Raw genomic sequence first — 19,412 nt, forward strand, 5'->3', positions numbered from 1 at the left:
TGTTGTTAATGCAGAACTGAGATTCCAGATGCTGAGCTAAAAGTTCTGCTTTCTCAGTTCCTGTGTAATAGATCCGTTGAGGGCCGTGAATGGGCGGAATGGCGTTATAGCATTTTTTGTACCTCTTCACTGCTTTCCACAAGGAGTTATCCTCTTCAGAAAGAGATCTGAGGTAGTTAGTCCAGCGATCTTGTGAGAGTTTATTTGTAAGAAACTTGACCGCTTCGCACAGGCGATTGAAGTTCCTTTTATCATCACGGTGTCTGGTACGTTGATACGCTCGTCTTGCAGCATTTCTCTCTTTAATCAATAATCTGAGCTCTTGAGGCTTGTGTTTCATACCAGGTTTAACTTCAACTTGTGCTTTCTCATAAGCATTTTGTATATTTTCAGTGAGGTCCTCGACCAAACTATCAATGTCACTCCCCTTGTGCATCGTGGGTAAAGTGTACTGGGTGTTGGAGAGGGCTTTGGCAAAGACCTGCCAGTCTGTACGAAAGGCCCTGGTGTCTGATGTAGTATATCTGCTGAGGTCCAGAATAATCCTAACAGGATTGTGATCACTCGAAAGTTCGTCCAGTACGGAAATATCCAGTGGAGAACTGGTGTTCCGCACTGGATATTTCCGTACTGGACGAACTTTCGAGGATCAACAGGAAAACAGGAAAAAATCAATAATTGCGGTGGACCCAGCAGCATACCGTGTTGGGGTACTTGGAATTGCCAATTTAAACCGTGCCGACGCAGCCAAGGAATAAATCAGTCTGCCTGTTGCATTAGAAGTGTAGCAGTTCCATGCGCGGTGTCTTGCGTTCCACCAATAATAACATGTGTACCAAGTGTGAGTAGAATTTCAAGGTCTGCCTGAACGACAGCCACAGGTCTCATGAGAGGAATGTAGGTAGAGACAAAAGTGTATGGAGTGTTAGTGTCTGTTGTGATGCAGATAGCTGTGGCCTCTACGGCTGAGAGCTGTGGAATGTTCACGTGATAATGGGGAATGCAGCGTTTGACAAGAAATGCAGTGCCAGCTCCACGTGGGCGAGGAGCAGTAGTACTTCTGTGCGACTTGTAGGTATAGTAATTTGCCACACACAATGATATTTTAGGGTCAAGCTCGTGTTCTTGTAGGAAAAATAAGTCGGGACTGTACTCACTTGCAAAATCCCGCAATTCATTAATCTTACGGAACAAACCATTTGCGTTCCAAGTAATAATACTTAAGTACCTATTGTTTACACTATACATAATTATTCAACATTGGAAAAAACACTGTCAAAAACATTAAATAATATAAACAACTTATCGACTGAATGCTCCGCAGCCCGCAATTCAGACATGGCTGCCGAGATAAACATTCATAACTGTGGTGCCTTTAAAAACATCACACACCTCTTTGATTATTTTCAGAAAGTCCATAAACATACCCGAACCAACAGTAGCACTAGCAGCACCACCACTGCTGACAGTCTATTTATGCATATCAACATTAAAATTATTAACAGTATTTACAGATCTTTGAACGTCACCCTTGGCTACACTAGCATAACTGCGCCCGGAGGTAACAGCAGAATAACTCAAATTTGCATTAGAAGTACTAGGCATTTTAGCACCATTATTTACATTATTATTTACAATTTCCGAGTTTGCACTCTTATTCACAGTTTTATTTCCGACTATGCGTCGGGGGAATTTCGGACATCCGCGATAATTGGCGGTGTGTCCTTCTTGCAGGCAATTACAACAAATAGGAGAGTCTAATTTTTTAACATTACATTTATCAGTACGATGTGCACCCGCACATTTCACACATCTTGGTTGTAGTTTGCAATTTTCACTACTGTTGTGGAAGTGTTGGCAGTTGTGATACTGCACAACATTTACACGCACTTTATAAGGATGTATTTCAACAAAGAAACATAGCAGTTTTTTAACATCAAAATAGATTGCACCCCTGGTACATTCTCTAAATGAACCTGAAACAAAGGCATAGGAGCCTTAGATTTGGTTCTGTGCATTTGGGTAACTTTTCGAGGTTTATACTTTAAATTAACCAGCTCCTCAAAAATGTCATCTGAGGGGCAATCGATAGGTAAACCTCTTATAACTATTTTGATGGGCCTATCCATCTTTCTGGTAATTAAATAATGATCTACACTTTTTTCATCCAAATATTTTGTTATCTGACGGTGATCATTTTCCGTTTTCGGAAAAACTTTTAAGAATTCGCCAGTAACTTTAGCTGCAAAGTCTAAATTAGTTTCAGACCTCAATTTTTTAGAGAAATCCAAAAATTTAATTGGAGGCTTCACCATTATCGGTTTCACCTTCGGTTGTTTTCAATAACCTCAATCTCTTCACTAACTTCCATATCATTATTAGTGGCAGTATTACCTGCATTAGCATTTTCACCTAACTTATCAAATTTATTGCTAACATTAATTTCTGCATTAGCTTTGACTAATTTAGCAGGCCGAGCTGTATTACGCGGCTGTGTAAAGCCTTCTGATTCCTGAATTTCGCTCACACATCTTTTTCCTTTTTTCGAAGGCCGTTTAAGCAAAATTTTTGTTTTTTCTCCGCTAGGAGATTGTGCAATTACACCAGATTTACCACTAACATTTTTTACACTTGATACAGTATCATTACAGTTAACAGAATTAACAGTAGATATAACCTGCATCTTAGGGACATGTTTAACAACATTCACATTCAACTTATCACATTATAAATTTACAATACTAGGATTTTGGGCACTAAAAACGTCGCACTTACCCTGAAATAACAAAGCCAGTCTTTTGGCTATTCCACTCCTTTTTTGGTGTATATCCAGACGTTTTTGTTTATCCTCCTCACTGGATAATGTATTGAGATAATCTTCCGTTAACTGATCATCTACATGAACTGCAACATTCCGAAGCAGAACTTGCTGAAGCGCGAGTTGATAATCCTCCGCATCGTAACAATCCTTGTTTTGTAGTGGCCCAGTTATTGCATGAGAAATAATTATTTCTTATTTCATATATTTGTTCATGTGTTTAATTATTTTATAAAATTAACTTTAATATTTTGTTAATATTCATATTTATATTTCTTTTATGCTTAATGGCAATAAGTAGTTCATATTTATATTTAAATTCCTTTAAGCTGAATGGCAACGAGTTCTAGTTCTGATTCATGATTGCTAGGTTTTGGTTTTCAAAACGTTGCTCGTAGCGTCGTATTTCGATAGCTGGAAAATAAAGTGCAATAAACTTAGCTATTTGTTTATAATTCATGCTGTTCCTAATCGTAAATTAATTTTGAACATTAGTAGCCAAGGCTACATCGTGGTGACCCAGTACTTTTGGGTTTGCGTACTGCTATTCAAGAAGATACCAATCATTCTATTGCGCAAGTAGTTTATGGCCAGAGTCTCAGACTTCCTGGAGAGTTTTTCAGCGAACCAAGTATCCAGACAGCATCGGAGACTTTTGCTAATAAACTCCAGAAACAGATGGAAGTTATTGGACCGAGACTAATTGGTAAAAATTCATCTGAACAGATATTTGTCTATAAAGACTTAAAAACTTGTTCTCATGTGTTTCAGCGAATAGATCGGGTAAAAAAACCTCTGGAACCTCCTTATGAAGGACCATTTCCTGTTATTGATCGCAAGGACAAATATTTTACTATTAGCATAAAAGGAAAACATGTTAATGTATCCCTGGATCGCTTGAAACCAGCATATATTTTAGCTGAGGAAAATTCTCAGTTGATACAACCTGCCTACACTAATTTGCAGAGACCGGACTCAAATTCGGATGTGAATCAAAAACATTCTCGCACCGTCAGAACTATACGTTTACCTGTTAGATTCAGGATTGACTAAATTATTTTGATAGTGGTTAACACTGCAATACTAGTTACTACCTATTTCTCCATCTTCGTAACGTGTAGTGGCCCAGTTATTGCATGAGAAATTTATATTTAAATTTCTTTAAGCTGAATGGCAACGAGTTCTAGTTCTGATTCATGATTGCTAGGTTTTGGTTTTCAAAACGTTGCTCGTAGCGTCGTATTTCGATAGCTGGAAAATAAAATGCAATAAACTTAGCTATTTGTTTCTAATTCATGCTGTTCCTAATCATAAATTAATTTTAAACATTAGTAGCTAAGGCTACAGTTTAATAACTTTTTCCTAACACTTTGTCTGCATACGCACATATCTCCTCGGGTAAACCAGAGAGATTTTCTTTAATAACGTTCACAACCTCGGGCGGAGGAAGCGGCGGGTAATCCTTCGGATCCATTGCTGACACTAGCACGTGTTAGGCTTAACACCCACAACGCACACTATAGCACAAAACACGGTCAGAAACGTATTAATCCACAGTAATTAAGACCAGAATTACAGTAGAAACACACTGAATAACACAAAACACTAATCAAACCCCGAATAATCCACTCTTCATAAGAAAAAAACAAGCTGAACACGGGAGGGCGTGAAAAGACGACCTATTAGTTGAGCTTCAATACCAAAAAATCTCAGAAAGAAAGAAAGAATGTTACAATGATAGATTTCCTTGTACAAGTCACAGCTACAGTAGTAACACGGCCGCCAGGATTAGAAATAGAAATTTGCATTTCGCTTGTTCGCGATTGCACTGAGCAGAAAAGGCGAACTATATATAATTGTGCGGATGGTTCCTTCCGACAGAAGACTGAGAACGAGTAGTCTATCTTCTAGATTTTGATGGTGCTGAAGCCCGACCTTCCGTGCTATGCCTGTCTGATGCTGCCAGCAGCTGTGATTCTCTCAAGCGTGATGCAGAAACGTCAGGCAAGGAGTTCTAATCAAAGAAGCTGTAGGGAGAAGAAGTCAAGCTTCGACTGCACAGCAACGCCACGGAGAAAAACTGAGTCTAAAATGTGTCTTTTTCGACAACTTTACAGGCGTAAAATCAGGCTTCTTGAAATTCATGCGCGCTAGAGCCAGAGAGGTTGTCATTGGTCCTTTCTACGGACCTTGGCAGGGGGGGGCCGAAGAGCGATGCGCAGTGCAGGGAGAAAGTTATGCCACATACGCATGACGTCATGTGGGTGACAGCGTTAGTTCTTGGCGTTTGTTTACTTTCGTTGCATCAACAGTTTGATTTGATTTCTGTTGTTAATTTGCTATTATACCTAGGCGGAAGTGGCAAATTGTGCTATAGCGTTGTGTCAGAATTATACACGTTAATACGTTATATGGCGGAAAACACTCTTTACAACCAGATAAAATAACTATTTTTTAATGAATTTATGTAGTTTTCATACATAACTGTGATGTAATTTTACATTTATTTTTCATTTTACTGCTATTTTACATTTAAATTGAAAAGTTTTCTCATTTTAAATCATTTTTTATCATAATCTTCATTTTGTGTATGAGACTTACATCGTAGTGAGATATTTAAACTCAATGTCATGTTTACCAATACTGAGTACCTGAATGATTAGTTAATAAATTCGCGTACCCAACTTCATTCACATGTTTTGGTTACTTTCTTTACATCCCAAACGTAATTCTATGTATTGAAGCAGCGTCTGGGTTAAGCTTTGCGAACTAAGTAAACTGATACATGCCTCACCGTGAGGAAAGAACAATTTCTCGACCACACTATGATGCAAACATCGAATGAGTGAGTGACATATTTCCTTCAGTGTTATTTAACTGATGCATACAGGTATGTGTGATGTAATTTAATTGATATAACTTACACATGCTTGAACCTGAAGGAAAACAAATCTATGTACGCTAGAATACAAATAGCGAAAGAGTAAGATATTCTGTTTAGTGTTATTTAACTGCTGCATATGTTTTAATTTTGATTCCATATAACTTGTTTTTAATTATAAGAGAAAGAAAAATAATTCAATATTGAACACATATTTCGAGTATAACAAAAGTATTTTAAGAAACAACCTGATAAAAATACATTAGTAATTAAAAATATTTAATTTGTGTACAGGCTGAATTGAAATTAAGATGTGGTAGTGTATTTAATTATGGCAAAGTACACTAGGGTTATCTGCGTAATAGGTGTGATGTCTTCGTGGAGGACTTTCTCAGGGAAACTGGCTCGTATACACGTTACGCATGTGGAAAACCACGAAAACACACATGCAGCCAGCCCGTTCGCGGGATTCGGACCGAACTACCAGTGTTCAGCGACTTTACCGCTCAGCCGTTGGTGGGCCGAAACTAAGATGTAGGGCAAGTTTATTATTATTATTATTATGCGTATATGTGTAAGAAAATGTATTTTAATTGTTCCATTTTTAATGTATGGAAGGAAGAATAGGATGCCAATATCGAAGATTATTTACTATAGCAAATAATCACGTCAGGATAAATGTTATATAGAAATCTTGGCAGTGTAAGGGATTATAAGAGTACTTCTAGATTATACTGAAAATATACGCACTTCTGCTAAAATCTGAAGTGAATCAGTATGAAGTGACTTTTCACTTTATAATGAATGCGATAAGTATACTATTTAAATGTATAAATGACGGATATTAAGAAATTTGTAGAATTTTATGGTATTTAAATATGAATTTGTTAAGTCAAATCTTTTTATATATACTTTTGCTTGAGATATGTAATTTAAACTGAAAATGACGATCATATATTTCTCATGGAATGTCAAAGTTCATTTGTATTAAAAAAAGTGCATGAGCAATGAAAATAAATAGAATAATACTTTTTGATTATGTTTTTACCATGGTCTTAGCAGTTATGCCATCATGTGTTCTGTTCAACAAGATTTATTTAGTGCAAACAATACTACGAAAAAATATTGAAAAATACCTTGTTTTACAATATTTATTTCCCTTAATTAACTTAAATATCGTTTTTCATTTTCTAATACTTTCCTTTACGAAAAGAATTTAATGTTTACAATTATTTTCAGCATTCGTACGAATTCTGTGCATAAAATAAACATTTTCTTTAACAAAATACTTAATCGAAAAGTATATACCCGGTATTTCCGGTGTATCTACCACATATAAAATGATCATTTTGCTTTAGTTTACATTTTTTCCATTACCAAAATCATGTAGCAGACGCGTCGGCCGATGTTTCTTGTCTCCCGGGTGACGTCACTACCAGCAACCAATGGCACGCTTTTTCCGTTCCTGGCCTAACCTTAGTATATTAAAGAACCTTGGGACCTTACAGGCGTCTCAAGACCAGAAGAGGAAAATACGTAACTTAATGCTGATTGGTTATTACAGGTCACGTGGTTTTCTTTCCTTTGGACGTCAGCATTAACACTAGAACTTAGCTGTGTAAGTTTACCACTTTTGGCGAAAATTTAATATTTAGAATCGCCAAAATAAAAACGCCATATCATAATTGCTAGTTGCATCGTTTGTGATGAATTACCAAAATAATTCATTAGTAAGATGGGGAATATTAAAAGGAGCAACAGTTTGCTTAAAAATTTACATTAAGGTTCAGAAGTGGTGTCAGTTTTTTCAAAGTGAGCCAGAGTCAGGCCCAAATGTTAATACAACATTTTGTTTATTTAACACTGTTTATATTATATTGTAGTTCATTAGTTTGCGATGTGCTGTTTACCACTTTATGAGATGAATATATTTCAAAGACTAAAATCATATTTTGATGTTCAAAGTAAAGATATGATCACATTAAAATGGAATATATAACGCATTTTATAACATGGAATTATTTGCATGCATTTCTCCGGTCATAACTAATGAATTATAAAACAAAATTAAGAATTCAAGTGTGAACAGGCATACCAAACAGTATATTTGAAGTACTATATTACACAGGAATTATATAGAAATTGATTTGAAATAACTGAGTTTGTATTATAATAAGTAAGTTGCAATGACAGGAATATTATGGTAATGCCATTGTGAATTAAAGTATATTTCTGCTATGCAATACTTTTGCAACTGATGTCAAAATTAAAATTGCTATATTTTATAACTGCAGACTGGTTTAATAGTTATAAGTGTATCTACTTATAATTTCCATTAGAATATCATTTATGTTATTGATAATTTGTCAGTATGTTTTCTGATGTTAAGGAATTACATATTAACATATTGTTTATTTTGAAGATACAACTTTTGTACCTTTTTTTTTTTCAAATCCATTTCACTTAATAAATAATGTGAGGCATTTCAATATATATTCTTTCACAAGATATTTTGGCCCTATTCTGTTATCGGAACCAGATTCAGAAATGTATATATCAGAGTTGGCCAAACTTCATTTCAGTAAGCACGTTTGAATTCAGGAATGTTCGAGAGCTGCATCTAAATTTTCTAAAAGCCACAAGTTCCTATTTACATCATTATAGAAGTAGTGGAGGAGGTTTTAAATAGAAAGAAATCCCTGATAACTTTGTAAAAAGAGTCTAAACTAATTAATTACTTCCTTTTGGACACTGAATAGTTTTAGTTTACTATATTTCATACGTATATTTTATATGCATGAGCTGCACAAATTGCCTGCAAGAGCCGTATAAGGCTCGCGAGCCGCACATTGGCCACAATTGGTATATATATTTTGCATGTGCATATATATATGTATGCATACACACACAAATAGACATGCACATGTATATACATACATACAATCAATCCTCATAACAGAAGAGTATCAATATTTCTAGCAGCTGCTTTCTTAATTTTGCATGAAGTTATCCTGGTTATGAAATCTCATTTTCATATTTGTTCAACTACCTTTCTTCTATAATTCAAGGTAATTTCATATGTTGTATAAAAATTAAAAGCAGTTTTATAGAGTGTTCGTAAGATTATTCTTCATGTCCACCTGTGATTTTTTAATATTGCTTCTTTTTAATATTGTGAATTCATTGTATTCCTGATTACTTGTATTTACATTCCACAATAAAATAGGAGCATATAAAAAGTGTGGTTTCATTTTGGCATGAATGCAACTTCAGTACTTGGTTTAAATTTCACGAAACTTTCCTGAGTCAATAGGTGTTTTTCTAAAATTAATACCATAAATACTTTAATATACACTTATGCATTATTTCATTTAGCCTGTTTATATTATAGACTTTTAAAAATTTAGTACCTTATTCATATTCAGTTCTTGTTCTTCATTTTTAATCTAACTGATATGCAGTTTGAAGTTTGCTCACATGGTATCAAGCTTGTAACAAATTGGTTAAATGTGGTACTTTATGGTATATTTTCAGGAAAAGCTATATCTTTAAATTATAATGTTTTTTAAATGTAGGGTTATGAAAATTATGTCAGTGCTTGCATTGTTATAGTATTCTGTATTAAGTATTAGTCAACTTTTTATATAAACCAACAGATTTTTAACATCTGAGATAAGTATGAGTAGTGTGCTCTCTAAATTTTTTATCGCTTAATATTCAAATTTGGCATCTTCGCTTATTTGTTATCTGATGAAAGGTTTTTACTTGTTTCATTCTCGTTATTCTCCATAATACAAATGAAATAGTTAAAATTATCTTTCAAAAAATTAGCAAAAATATACAAATTTTATTCAGCTTTATTTTCCTAAAATAAACACTTGCATTTATGCTGGAAATAAAGCAAAGATAGCAAATTTTCGTTATTTCATATAGCCCACCAGAGGACGAGCGGTTAAGACACTGAACACTGGTAGTTCGGTCCGAGGTTCGAATCCTGCGAACGGGCTGGCTGCATGGGTGTTTTCATGGTTTTTCCCATGTGTAACGTGTATATGAGCCAGTTTCCCTTAGAAAGTCCTCCACGAAGGCATCCCTTCCCTTAGGCAGATAGCCGTAATTAAATAAACCAAACCAAAACCATTATTGATCTTCATCAGTAACTAATAATAATATATGTAAAACAATAATAATAATTCATAATAAATTCTCCTGGTCAAAAGACAAAAAAAAAAAAAAAAAGTTAAAGTGAGACATTGAAATCAAATTATGAGCCATACTGTGCACTTTTATAACAACTTTTCCATATTAAGGAACAAGAAGTACAACAAATTATACATGGCAGTAGATAAAAAAAATACGTTGCATTTTTTGTTAAATTTTTATAAGACATTAGAATAAAAATATACAAATTGCACCCACACAGAAAAATAATCTTAGTTGTTAAAACTATAGTGTTCTGAAATTATAAGTTTTATAGTAATTAATGTATGCTAATTTTTTCAAATAAATGTATATTTGTGTGCTGAAACAGCTTAAATTAATAATACCATATATATGTTTTTTCAAATAAATGTGTGTGCTGGAATAGCTTTAATGAATAACACCGTATTCATTAAACTATTTAATTTGAATATAAAAAGTTTAAGGGCTATATACAGAAGTCACGTAATATATTTTTCTTATTTATAATTGAACTAAAGAACAAAATAAGGAAAAGATCATTACAAACCTTGTTTTTTATGGAACTCTAAGTTTCATACATTTTGTCATGTTATTATAATTATGGTGAGTCTTTAATCTTAATGTGACTTAAAACTAACTTAAAAGTGAAAAAGAGGTCTTGTAACTTAAAAGGAGGTCTTAAATCTCCTGTGGTGAGAAACAGTTCTAGACATCCTACTTCAGTGAATTTAATATTTTTTTCACATTACGTTATGAATGCATATTCTGTGTTTGCTTAAAATTGATGACAAATATGGCGTAACTTTAGCGACGGTATCTTTGTGCATACGTTTATGTGCTTTTAAATATCTCATCACATAGAAAGATGCACTGCAAGATTTGCATTACGTTTAAATATCTATATAATATGGATATGTTTAAATATCCATCTCAGTAATAAAAGCAAAAAGAAAGAAAGTGAAGTGCAAGCTCTTTGATATAAACAAACTGCTAACAATTGACGAGATACGCAGTTGGAGAACTAGAAATAGAGCCAAAAACGTTTCAGGACTGTCATGTGATATAGTCAATGACAGTAAAGATAAGCATTTTGCGTTATCTATCTTGAGATGCCTGTTGCAGCATGGCTCTAGAAACTTCTGGATGAATTGGTCACAGGGCTTCGAAAATAGGTTTTCGTGTCATAACGAACTTTGCATTTATCTTGCATAACACATCCTGCAGAGTATAAATACGGGTCTGAGAACAAGAGAGCTTGTGAATCAGGTGCCAGACTTTGCATTTAGCTGAATTACAAGTTAGTGTTTATCCTGAGAGAGTGATTTAGGAAACTTTAGAATTTATTCCATGAGCTAAAAGTGAATTGCTAAATATCCCTATTCTCCTTGATTTGTTTTCAGCCATTTTTGTTCTGTGTGTAATAGTATTGTGCCTATTCTCCTAATAAATTGTTCATACCATCCTGCTTATCTGGACTCATTATTTAAAGAAACATCAACAATCCTATCACCTAACTGGACAATGATTATGTATATGATAAATGTGTAATTCACATTTACAGTAGAATAGTTATTATAAAGCATGACTTTATAAATAGATTTAATGTATGCGTAGATTAAGTATAGGATAAATGCATAGCTTAGATATACAGTAGAACAGTTATAACAATTTTATTAAATTTATAATAAGATACATAATTAAATTAAAATGAGACATCCAGATTAGTTACATAAAAATCAAATAATTTGTTATAAATACACAAATTTTAAAAATACTTAAATAGCATAATTTTCTTAAACATTATTTAGTGACTTTTCTTTTAAACTTTTGGCATTCAATTCACTGCAATACAAATGATCATAGCTGGGATCTGAATTAACAATTAATTGATTTAATAAAATAGGTTTGGTATTATTTTTTTCTGCTGTTGAAGGATTTCCAAACTGTACTTTTTTACACACTTTTCGTTTTTTAACTGAATAAAATCTCTTTTGGGGAACAATTTTTTTATTTGTTGGTTCTTTTGAAATTAAAGCATGTGCTTTATCTAACAAAGGAACTTCTAATAAATGTTCAATTGCATTTAAATGCTTTTTTATTTGTGTAGCAAGATTAATGTCCATATTTTCAATGCAGTTTAATTTTTCAGAAATTGAAAATGAAGATTGAATAAGTTCACTAATGCATGTTTTACATACTGTTAAAGATTCATAATTATTCCTAGTAGGTATTCTGTTTAGAGGGCCTATATAAGGTTCTGTCTTTTTTTCAGACATGATTACAAAATGTATATGTTTACACATATTATTTAAAATAGAATAATCATGGCATGTACATTTATAAGCTTTTAAACAGCATGAACAAAGTCTACAAGTTATGAGGCATAAATCATTACAAACATGATCTCTGATAATTTTATAAGAATTTTCTCCCAGTTCTGATGAAACTTCCCATACATCATCTTTTTTTACACAGTTAGCATTTAAAAGCTCAGCAGCTTTATGACGTTGAAATGTTTTTGTTGTCTTCTTTGTTATTTTTCCTTTCTGATATTTTATGTAAGTGTCAAACTTTTGATCACTGACAAGATTGACTCGATGATACATTTATCAACCCGTTTGGTTTTCTTCCCATCTAAATAAATATATTTTAATTTCCGATGAAATGTTTCAACATACATATTGGTGTTGATTTTAGCCCCTTTTCTGAAACAGTATGCCCACATTTTGGCTCTTTCAAAATAGTATGTCATAAAATATTTATGGAATTCTCACGTGTCTTCATCTTCACATAGTTGCTCAAATGTTTCTAACATTTTGTTGAACATTTCTTCATCTAATTTATACATTAAAGTTTTTAAAGTTTTGTATACTGCTTGTCTTTTATGTTTTGGCACAGAATTCAAATGACCTTTCCATGCTCTGTCCACATGCCAAGCACATAATAATTTTTGGCAAGAACCAAATGTATGCTCCCATGCATTATAGAACGTGGGAGCATCATCGCTCATGAAAACCTTTGGCTTGATATCAATGATCTTTTTGATGCAGTTAAAAAAGTTTACCAAAATTTTTTCTGATACTGTTGATGATATTAAGAAAGCAACTGGTATGCCCTCTTCATACTTATCAACGACAAGCAATGTTCAAATCCATAAGCAGAAATTCCATGTGTAGAATCAATACAGATTCTATCAACATTTTTTTTTGAAATTCTGTCATTATTGCTAACATGAAATCATTTTTGTTTACATTTGCATATTTTTCTCCTTGACGTTTATACATCAGAACGGGGTTGAATTCCATTTGCGACATCGTATTAACCCAGGACCAAACACTTGTCTCATCATCTGTTAAAATTAATCCTTTAGAATTAATGCTCAGACCAAAATCCTTCTTAATGTTATGCAGGTCTTTTCTCGTTATTAACTGTTTTGTTTCAATATCATCTCTCGAAGAGAATCTTGCATCTTGCAAAATTCGTTTCTCTTCCACCCCCTGCAATAATTTACCTGAAATAATTTAAAAAGATAATTAGGAGATAAAAATTATATATATTATATGCAAAATAAAGTTTTTCATTTATATGAACTTAAAAAGAAAATTTTATATTATTTTATACCTACTAAATATGAATTCCATGCAAACAATGGTATGATATTAGAATATCAGCTTGCAACTGAAAATTTTTTTTAATGAACATTTCATTGCCCTAATCAATTCTTTCAACAATATATAAAATAGTAAGTGTTTTGAAATTTGAACATCAACTTAAGGAGTACAGCAACTGAGACCAATATTTATCCAGCGCTTTTTGCATTTCTGCCTTATAAGACACAAGCAACGTAAGTTGCAATGTTTCAGGAAGTGAAATGTTGGTACCCTAAGTAGAAGCCGGACATTATAAAATTTGATTTTGAAGCCGCAGCCATCAATAGCTGTATGTTAGAATTTCCCAGTTCGACTATATTCGGTTGTAACTTTCATTTTAATCAATGTTTGTGACATAAGATGAATGGGGAGAAATGGGTGTAACAAAGGAATATAAAGAGAACGAAGATATAAGACATGTCTGTAGAATGATTTCTGCCTTAGCTTACTTGCCAATAGAACATGTAGATGATACTTAGAGCATTGTATAGGAAAAAGCTTTTAGCATTGACAAACTTACCACATTCATTGATTCTTTTGTTGAGTAGTGAATGGAAAATCAAAATATGCCCATTAAAATACGGAATGTACATGGACAGCATCATAAGACAAATAATTCTGTTGAAAGGTGGAATTCTAAATTAAACACAATCACTGGCAGAAACCAGCCTATTGTGCACTTATTAGTTAAAATACTAAAAGAAGAAACACAAAAAAGTGTCTTTTAATTTGAAAGCCAGAGAATTAGGCGACCCTGAAATAACAAGGAAAAAAGCATATGTAAAATTGGATGAAAGAATTAAAAACATCCTAAAAGAATTCGAAACATCAAACAATTTAGAAAAATGCCTAAAATCTTTTAAGTTTTGTAACTAGGTTGGACTAAATTGTAAATTATATTTATGCCTTTATAATAAAGGATAGCTAGTATTTATTTACTAGTATCTGTTTTGTATATTTTACTTCTAATATTTATTTTTACTTACATTAATGCAGCTAATTAATTTTATGATAACTGCACCTGTTCTAATATTTGACTCTAAAATACAGTTTTCCACAAAATCCCTGAAATTTTTATTTTTAGTCTGCTATTTTGATTATGTCTGCTGTTAAGCCTAATTTTAAATTTCACACTCGCGTGTTTCTCTCCCAATCTGAATTTTTCATTAATGATTTTCGTTATCAACTTCATTAGTATTAAAATTCATTCACTTTTGGAATTTTGAACCACCTGTATATTAATGACAGCTAGAAAAGCTCCAACTGCATAAGTAATTATAGTTTTATTTAAGAGAAATTAATACAATCAAAATACGGTCTAACACATAACTTGCCTGCTATACTTTGCTTTTCTTGTTTAGGAATAGGGAGATGACAAAGGGATTTTTCATGCTTGTAATGTTCTTTAAAATATACAGCTTCAAAACGATTGCCAAAATCTTTTAGTATGACAGTAGCTGTGCAAGAGAAACCTGTTTTGGAAGTCCCTTGTGCTTTTAGCTGTCTTTCACCTTTGCCTTTTGCTTTGTATGTCCCACTTCTATTACAGCAAAACAGCGTCCTGGTGTAATTTTTATGTTTCTGCCCAGATGAATCTACCACAAAATGAGTCTTTGTTTTTCTTTCTTCATCCGATAGCCATGAATAAAAGTCTAATAAATAAATAAATGTATAAATTTTCATAATAAGGGCATCTGATTAGTAAATAAAAATATGCAGATTGCAGCCACACAGGAAAATAATCTTAATTGTTAAAACTATAGTGTTCTGAAATTATATGTTTCAAAGTAATTAATTTGTTAATTTTTTCAAATAAATGCATATTTGTGTGCTGAAACAGCTTAAATTAATAATACCATATATATGGTGTTTCTTCAAATAAATGTATTGCTGAACTAGCTTTAATGAAGCTATTTAATTTTAATGCAAAAAGATTAAGGGCTATATACAGAAGTTACGCAATATATTTTGCTTATTTATAATTGAACTAGGAAAACAAAATAATAAAAAGTTCATTGCATACCTTGCTTCTTTTGAAACTCCAGTTTTATACATTTGGTCATATTGCTGTAATTATGGCAAGTCTCTAAGTGAGATCTTAAATCTCCTGTAGTAGGAAATAGTTCCCGGCATTCGTCTTCGCCGCATTTAATATTACTTCGCCTTATATTATGGATACGTATCCTATGTTTAGCTAAAGAATTTTTTGTACAAAATTGCTTCGTACAATACGTACACGAAAATGGTGCAACTTTATTATTTAAATTCGTGTATTCTTTGTGCATGCGCTTTCAAATATCTTTTCGCATAAAAAGATGAACTGCAAGATTTACATTTAAACATATCCATTTTGATAATAAAAAAAAAGCAATATCCTTGATTTAAACAAACCGCTAACAATTGGCGAGAAACACAATTGCAGTTGGCGAAAAACCAGAAATAGCGCCTAAAACCAAAGAATCTCTTACAGATTCTTTGCCTAAAACGTTTCGGGAGTGTCACGTGGTATACAGCCAATGACAGTGAAGATAAGCATTTTCCTCTTCTCGTCTTGAGACGCCTGTTGGGACCTTGGTTGTCAACAACATCATAGAAGTCGTCATAGCGCGCCATATTGAACGCTAAGCACGAGGATTTCAGCAATTTAGAACATTTGAAAATGGAAAAAAATAATGAATCACGCTATAGTGATCCTGCGTATGAAAGATATACCTTTTCATGTTAGAATTATTTTTAAATTACCAGAGTTATGTTCAAATCCCTTCCTTAACACGGGATGGTAATCAAATATCATATGTAATGAACGATTATTAATTAAGTTGGCATTAAAAAAGTTAAAAGTTTTATTGGAACATTTTATTAAAAATTATAATTCATACTGTTAAAGAAATCAGAAGTATTTTGAAAAATCTCTATCAAAGCAAATTAGTATATTTGTATATAATTGCGAGGATAAAATCAAGCAATCATGGATGATTTACTATGATTGCTAATGAAAATTATTTCAGTTCTTCATATCCGATCTTTCTTGCAGTTACATGTAATGAATATTGCACTTCTATTTTCTTTTAACCAGGTATCAAATTTTCAGGTCATGATATTTTCTAATTCTATACATTGAGCATTATTTATAATAAACTATTCACAGATATCATTTTTTGTCACTAAGAACTGCAATATTACCCCAATTTTTAATTATTTTTAAAATTAATCTTTTAATAATTTTTTCCAGTTTTAAAAATAAAATTATTGAAATAAATTAGCCGTATAATTCTGGTATTATGATATTCATTGGTTCTTTATTTTATTTCAATCTTGCAACTTAAATATATTCTGTAAATTAATTATTAAATATCGATATTTTATTTTTGTGTTCAATTTTTATATATTCTGTACTGATGTGATTTAAATCTTTATAATAATAATAATTCATTTAGGTTAAATGATCCTTCACCAAAGGCTTATGTGCGTTGTGTGGTGTGTAATGCCAATTCTTGGTATTTTCCTGAAAGAAAATTCTTTCGATTTCCTAAAGATCCAGAGAGGTAAAAATTTTTATTTTAAGTGTTTAAAATGCGTGAAAATAAATACAGTATGACAGATGCAGAAATTTTTTTTAACTTTCTGTTATTAGAAAAATTATTCCTTTTCAAATGAAAACTTTATATTCATTAACATACTTTGTGTGATATTCACTGTAATTCACATATTGTTTTATTGAAATTAAAGAAACAAAGCTAAAATACGGTGAAGCCTCTGTAAGATAACCAACCACAGTGCTGCATGATTTTGGACATCTGTGAAAGTGGTCATCTAGAGGTGTGATGTTCAACACCAGTTTTGTTTATAATTTCAGAAATATAAGTCACCTTCAGAAGTACATAGTAAATGATTATTAAATTCTGATTGAGGATATTTCCTACACATTTACATTGCATTGCTACATTGAAATAAAATGACAATGGGACCTAGGAGCCTTTGAATCTTTACTCTTTCTTATGTGCTTTTGTATGTATCTTTTGTTTTGTATTTTAAGTTTTAAAGAAATTATAAAAAGCCAGAAAAACTTATGAAAGATAACTATCAAGAATATCTGTCTATCTAGGCATTGCCATAATCACATACACTCTCCAAACTTTTACGTTCCTAAAAGTTTACTTTTCTTCTGTAAACATTCTCAAGTCATGATGACTTCCTTTTAAATTAATTTCCTTAATGACATTCATGTCTTTTTTCTCAATTCTGCTCAATATTTTTATTTTTAAGACTTGAAAGTAGAGGGTAATAAATCTTAGGCAATCCAAAATATTTAATCCTTGATTGTGTTGTATGCAATAACATTGTTCAATGATTTTGTACTATCCCTGGTTCAAAATAGCTGAAATAAATTTATTTTTAAATCCAGTTTGTACTAATGATTTTTTTTATTATCGTTTTAAATTAAGTGAAATTTAAATCAGAGAAATTATTCAAATTATGTTATTTGATTAATGTTTCCTTATCTGTTTAGCCTAATTATATATACGATAATAATTAAATATTTATGTAAATATTACAAAATCGTAGAAGCATTAGTTGAATATATGCATCAGCTAAAATGAATTTTTTCATAAGCAGGATGCTTAAAAATGTAACATTAGTTTGAGTAAAATGCATAAATATTAAATTTTTTGTACATAAATTAGTACTTAAATGTTGTGTACATGTCAAATTTCTGGAAAAATTAAAATATGTATTTGTTTTGCACAGTTATATTATAAGTTACATTTTAAATAAATATTTAAAACTAGTGTTTCCTGTGTAAAGTAGCTGTAAATTTCATGTTGATTTAACATTTATAGATCAGCACAATGGCTTGAAGCATGTGGAAATTACTTGATTGGACGTGACAAGGAAATATTAAAGAAGCCACCTTCTCTTTTATACCGAAGTCATCTTTGTTCTGCTCATTTTGAAGACCATGCATATTCAACAACTAAGAAGCACTTTTTGCATTCGAGTGCTAAACCAACAAAATTTGGTGAAACAGGTATGCGTTAAGTTCAAGTTTATATATTTCAAAAATTTAAAAAAAATTAACCTCTTACATATTGTACTGATCAACAACTTACTATGTTCCCCTTTAGATTCTTTGGTCCTAATAAGGAACAGTGCAGTGGAAATGAGAATCTACTCAAGCCGTCTGGTTTATCGTTCTACATCGCCTAATACCTGCCTATATGAAAAGGACTGTTAAGCAGGATCATATAACATTGTACCAATGTAGCACATTTTGTACGTTTTCCATCGTATAAGTTCATTAATGTGTCACAGTCTGACAAGTATGTTCATCTATGTTGTTAAATCTTAAGGATAGAAAAATACTGATTAAATTTTATGTTTAATTTTTCAATTTGGTGCAGTTTATACTTCTGTAGCAGAGAACCTCGGTTCTACACCCATCACTACACACAACTCTCAAGGTTCTTCAAAGAACAGCAAATAGAATAGAGTTGAGCCTTCCCTCCTTCTATTCTAACCTAGATGCAATATACCAATATAATACATACACCGGTTACAAAAAGTTCAGTTGGAATTTCTTATTGGGAAGAAGATGCTGAAACCTTTCCCACTATCAAAAATTCAAGCAGTCACTCAGGTTTCTTTTAATAAAATCTTTGTTAACAAAAGTGATAACTTGTTCAATAATTTGATCACTGAATGCTTTAGAAAATTTTGCCAACATCAGAACACTTTGCAATGTGGGTTCTCAGAAAATGACCACCATAATTAAAAAATGTACAGTGCTTCTGAAGTTTCTAGAATAGACAGGCAACGCTATCAGCAGAGACAAGTTTTTACATGTTTGGGTAGCTATTCCATGCAATATTGTTTAGTCTGA

The 19,412-nt window shown here is 32.1% G+C and overlaps 1 protein-coding gene and 1 pseudogene across 2 annotated transcripts; one reads left to right on the forward strand and one right to left on the reverse strand.

The window, feature by feature from the left end:
- Positions 1-11,527: 11,527 nt before the first annotated feature.
- Positions 11,528-16,144, reverse strand: LOC146996568 (uncharacterized; annotated as a pseudogene).
- LOC118185428 (uncharacterized) lies at positions 15,412-18,923 on the forward strand. 2 transcript variants are annotated; one of them, XM_085820997.1, is made up of 4 exons: positions 15,412-16,228; positions 16,969-17,076; positions 18,373-18,560; positions 18,658-18,923. In XM_085820997.1, the coding sequence occupies exons 1-4, from the start codon at positions 16,191-16,193 to the stop codon at positions 18,765-18,767; spliced, it is 444 nt and encodes a 147-aa protein (XP_085677123.1). In that variant the 5' UTR covers positions 15,412-16,190; the 3' UTR covers positions 18,768-18,923. The 2 variants fall into 2 exon arrangements, with proteins under 2 accessions (XP_085677123.1, XP_085677124.1); XM_085820998.1 differs by having other exon boundaries at positions 15,416-16,251.
- The last annotated feature ends 489 nt before the right edge of the window (positions 18,924-19,412 follow it).

This window comes from Stegodyphus dumicola, chromosome 7 (genome assembly GCF_044657685.1).
Source record: "Stegodyphus dumicola isolate Sdum_Otavi_A_Nest chromosome 7, ASM4465768v1".
NCBI lineage: Eukaryota > Metazoa > Arthropoda > Arachnida > Araneae > Eresidae > Stegodyphus > Stegodyphus dumicola.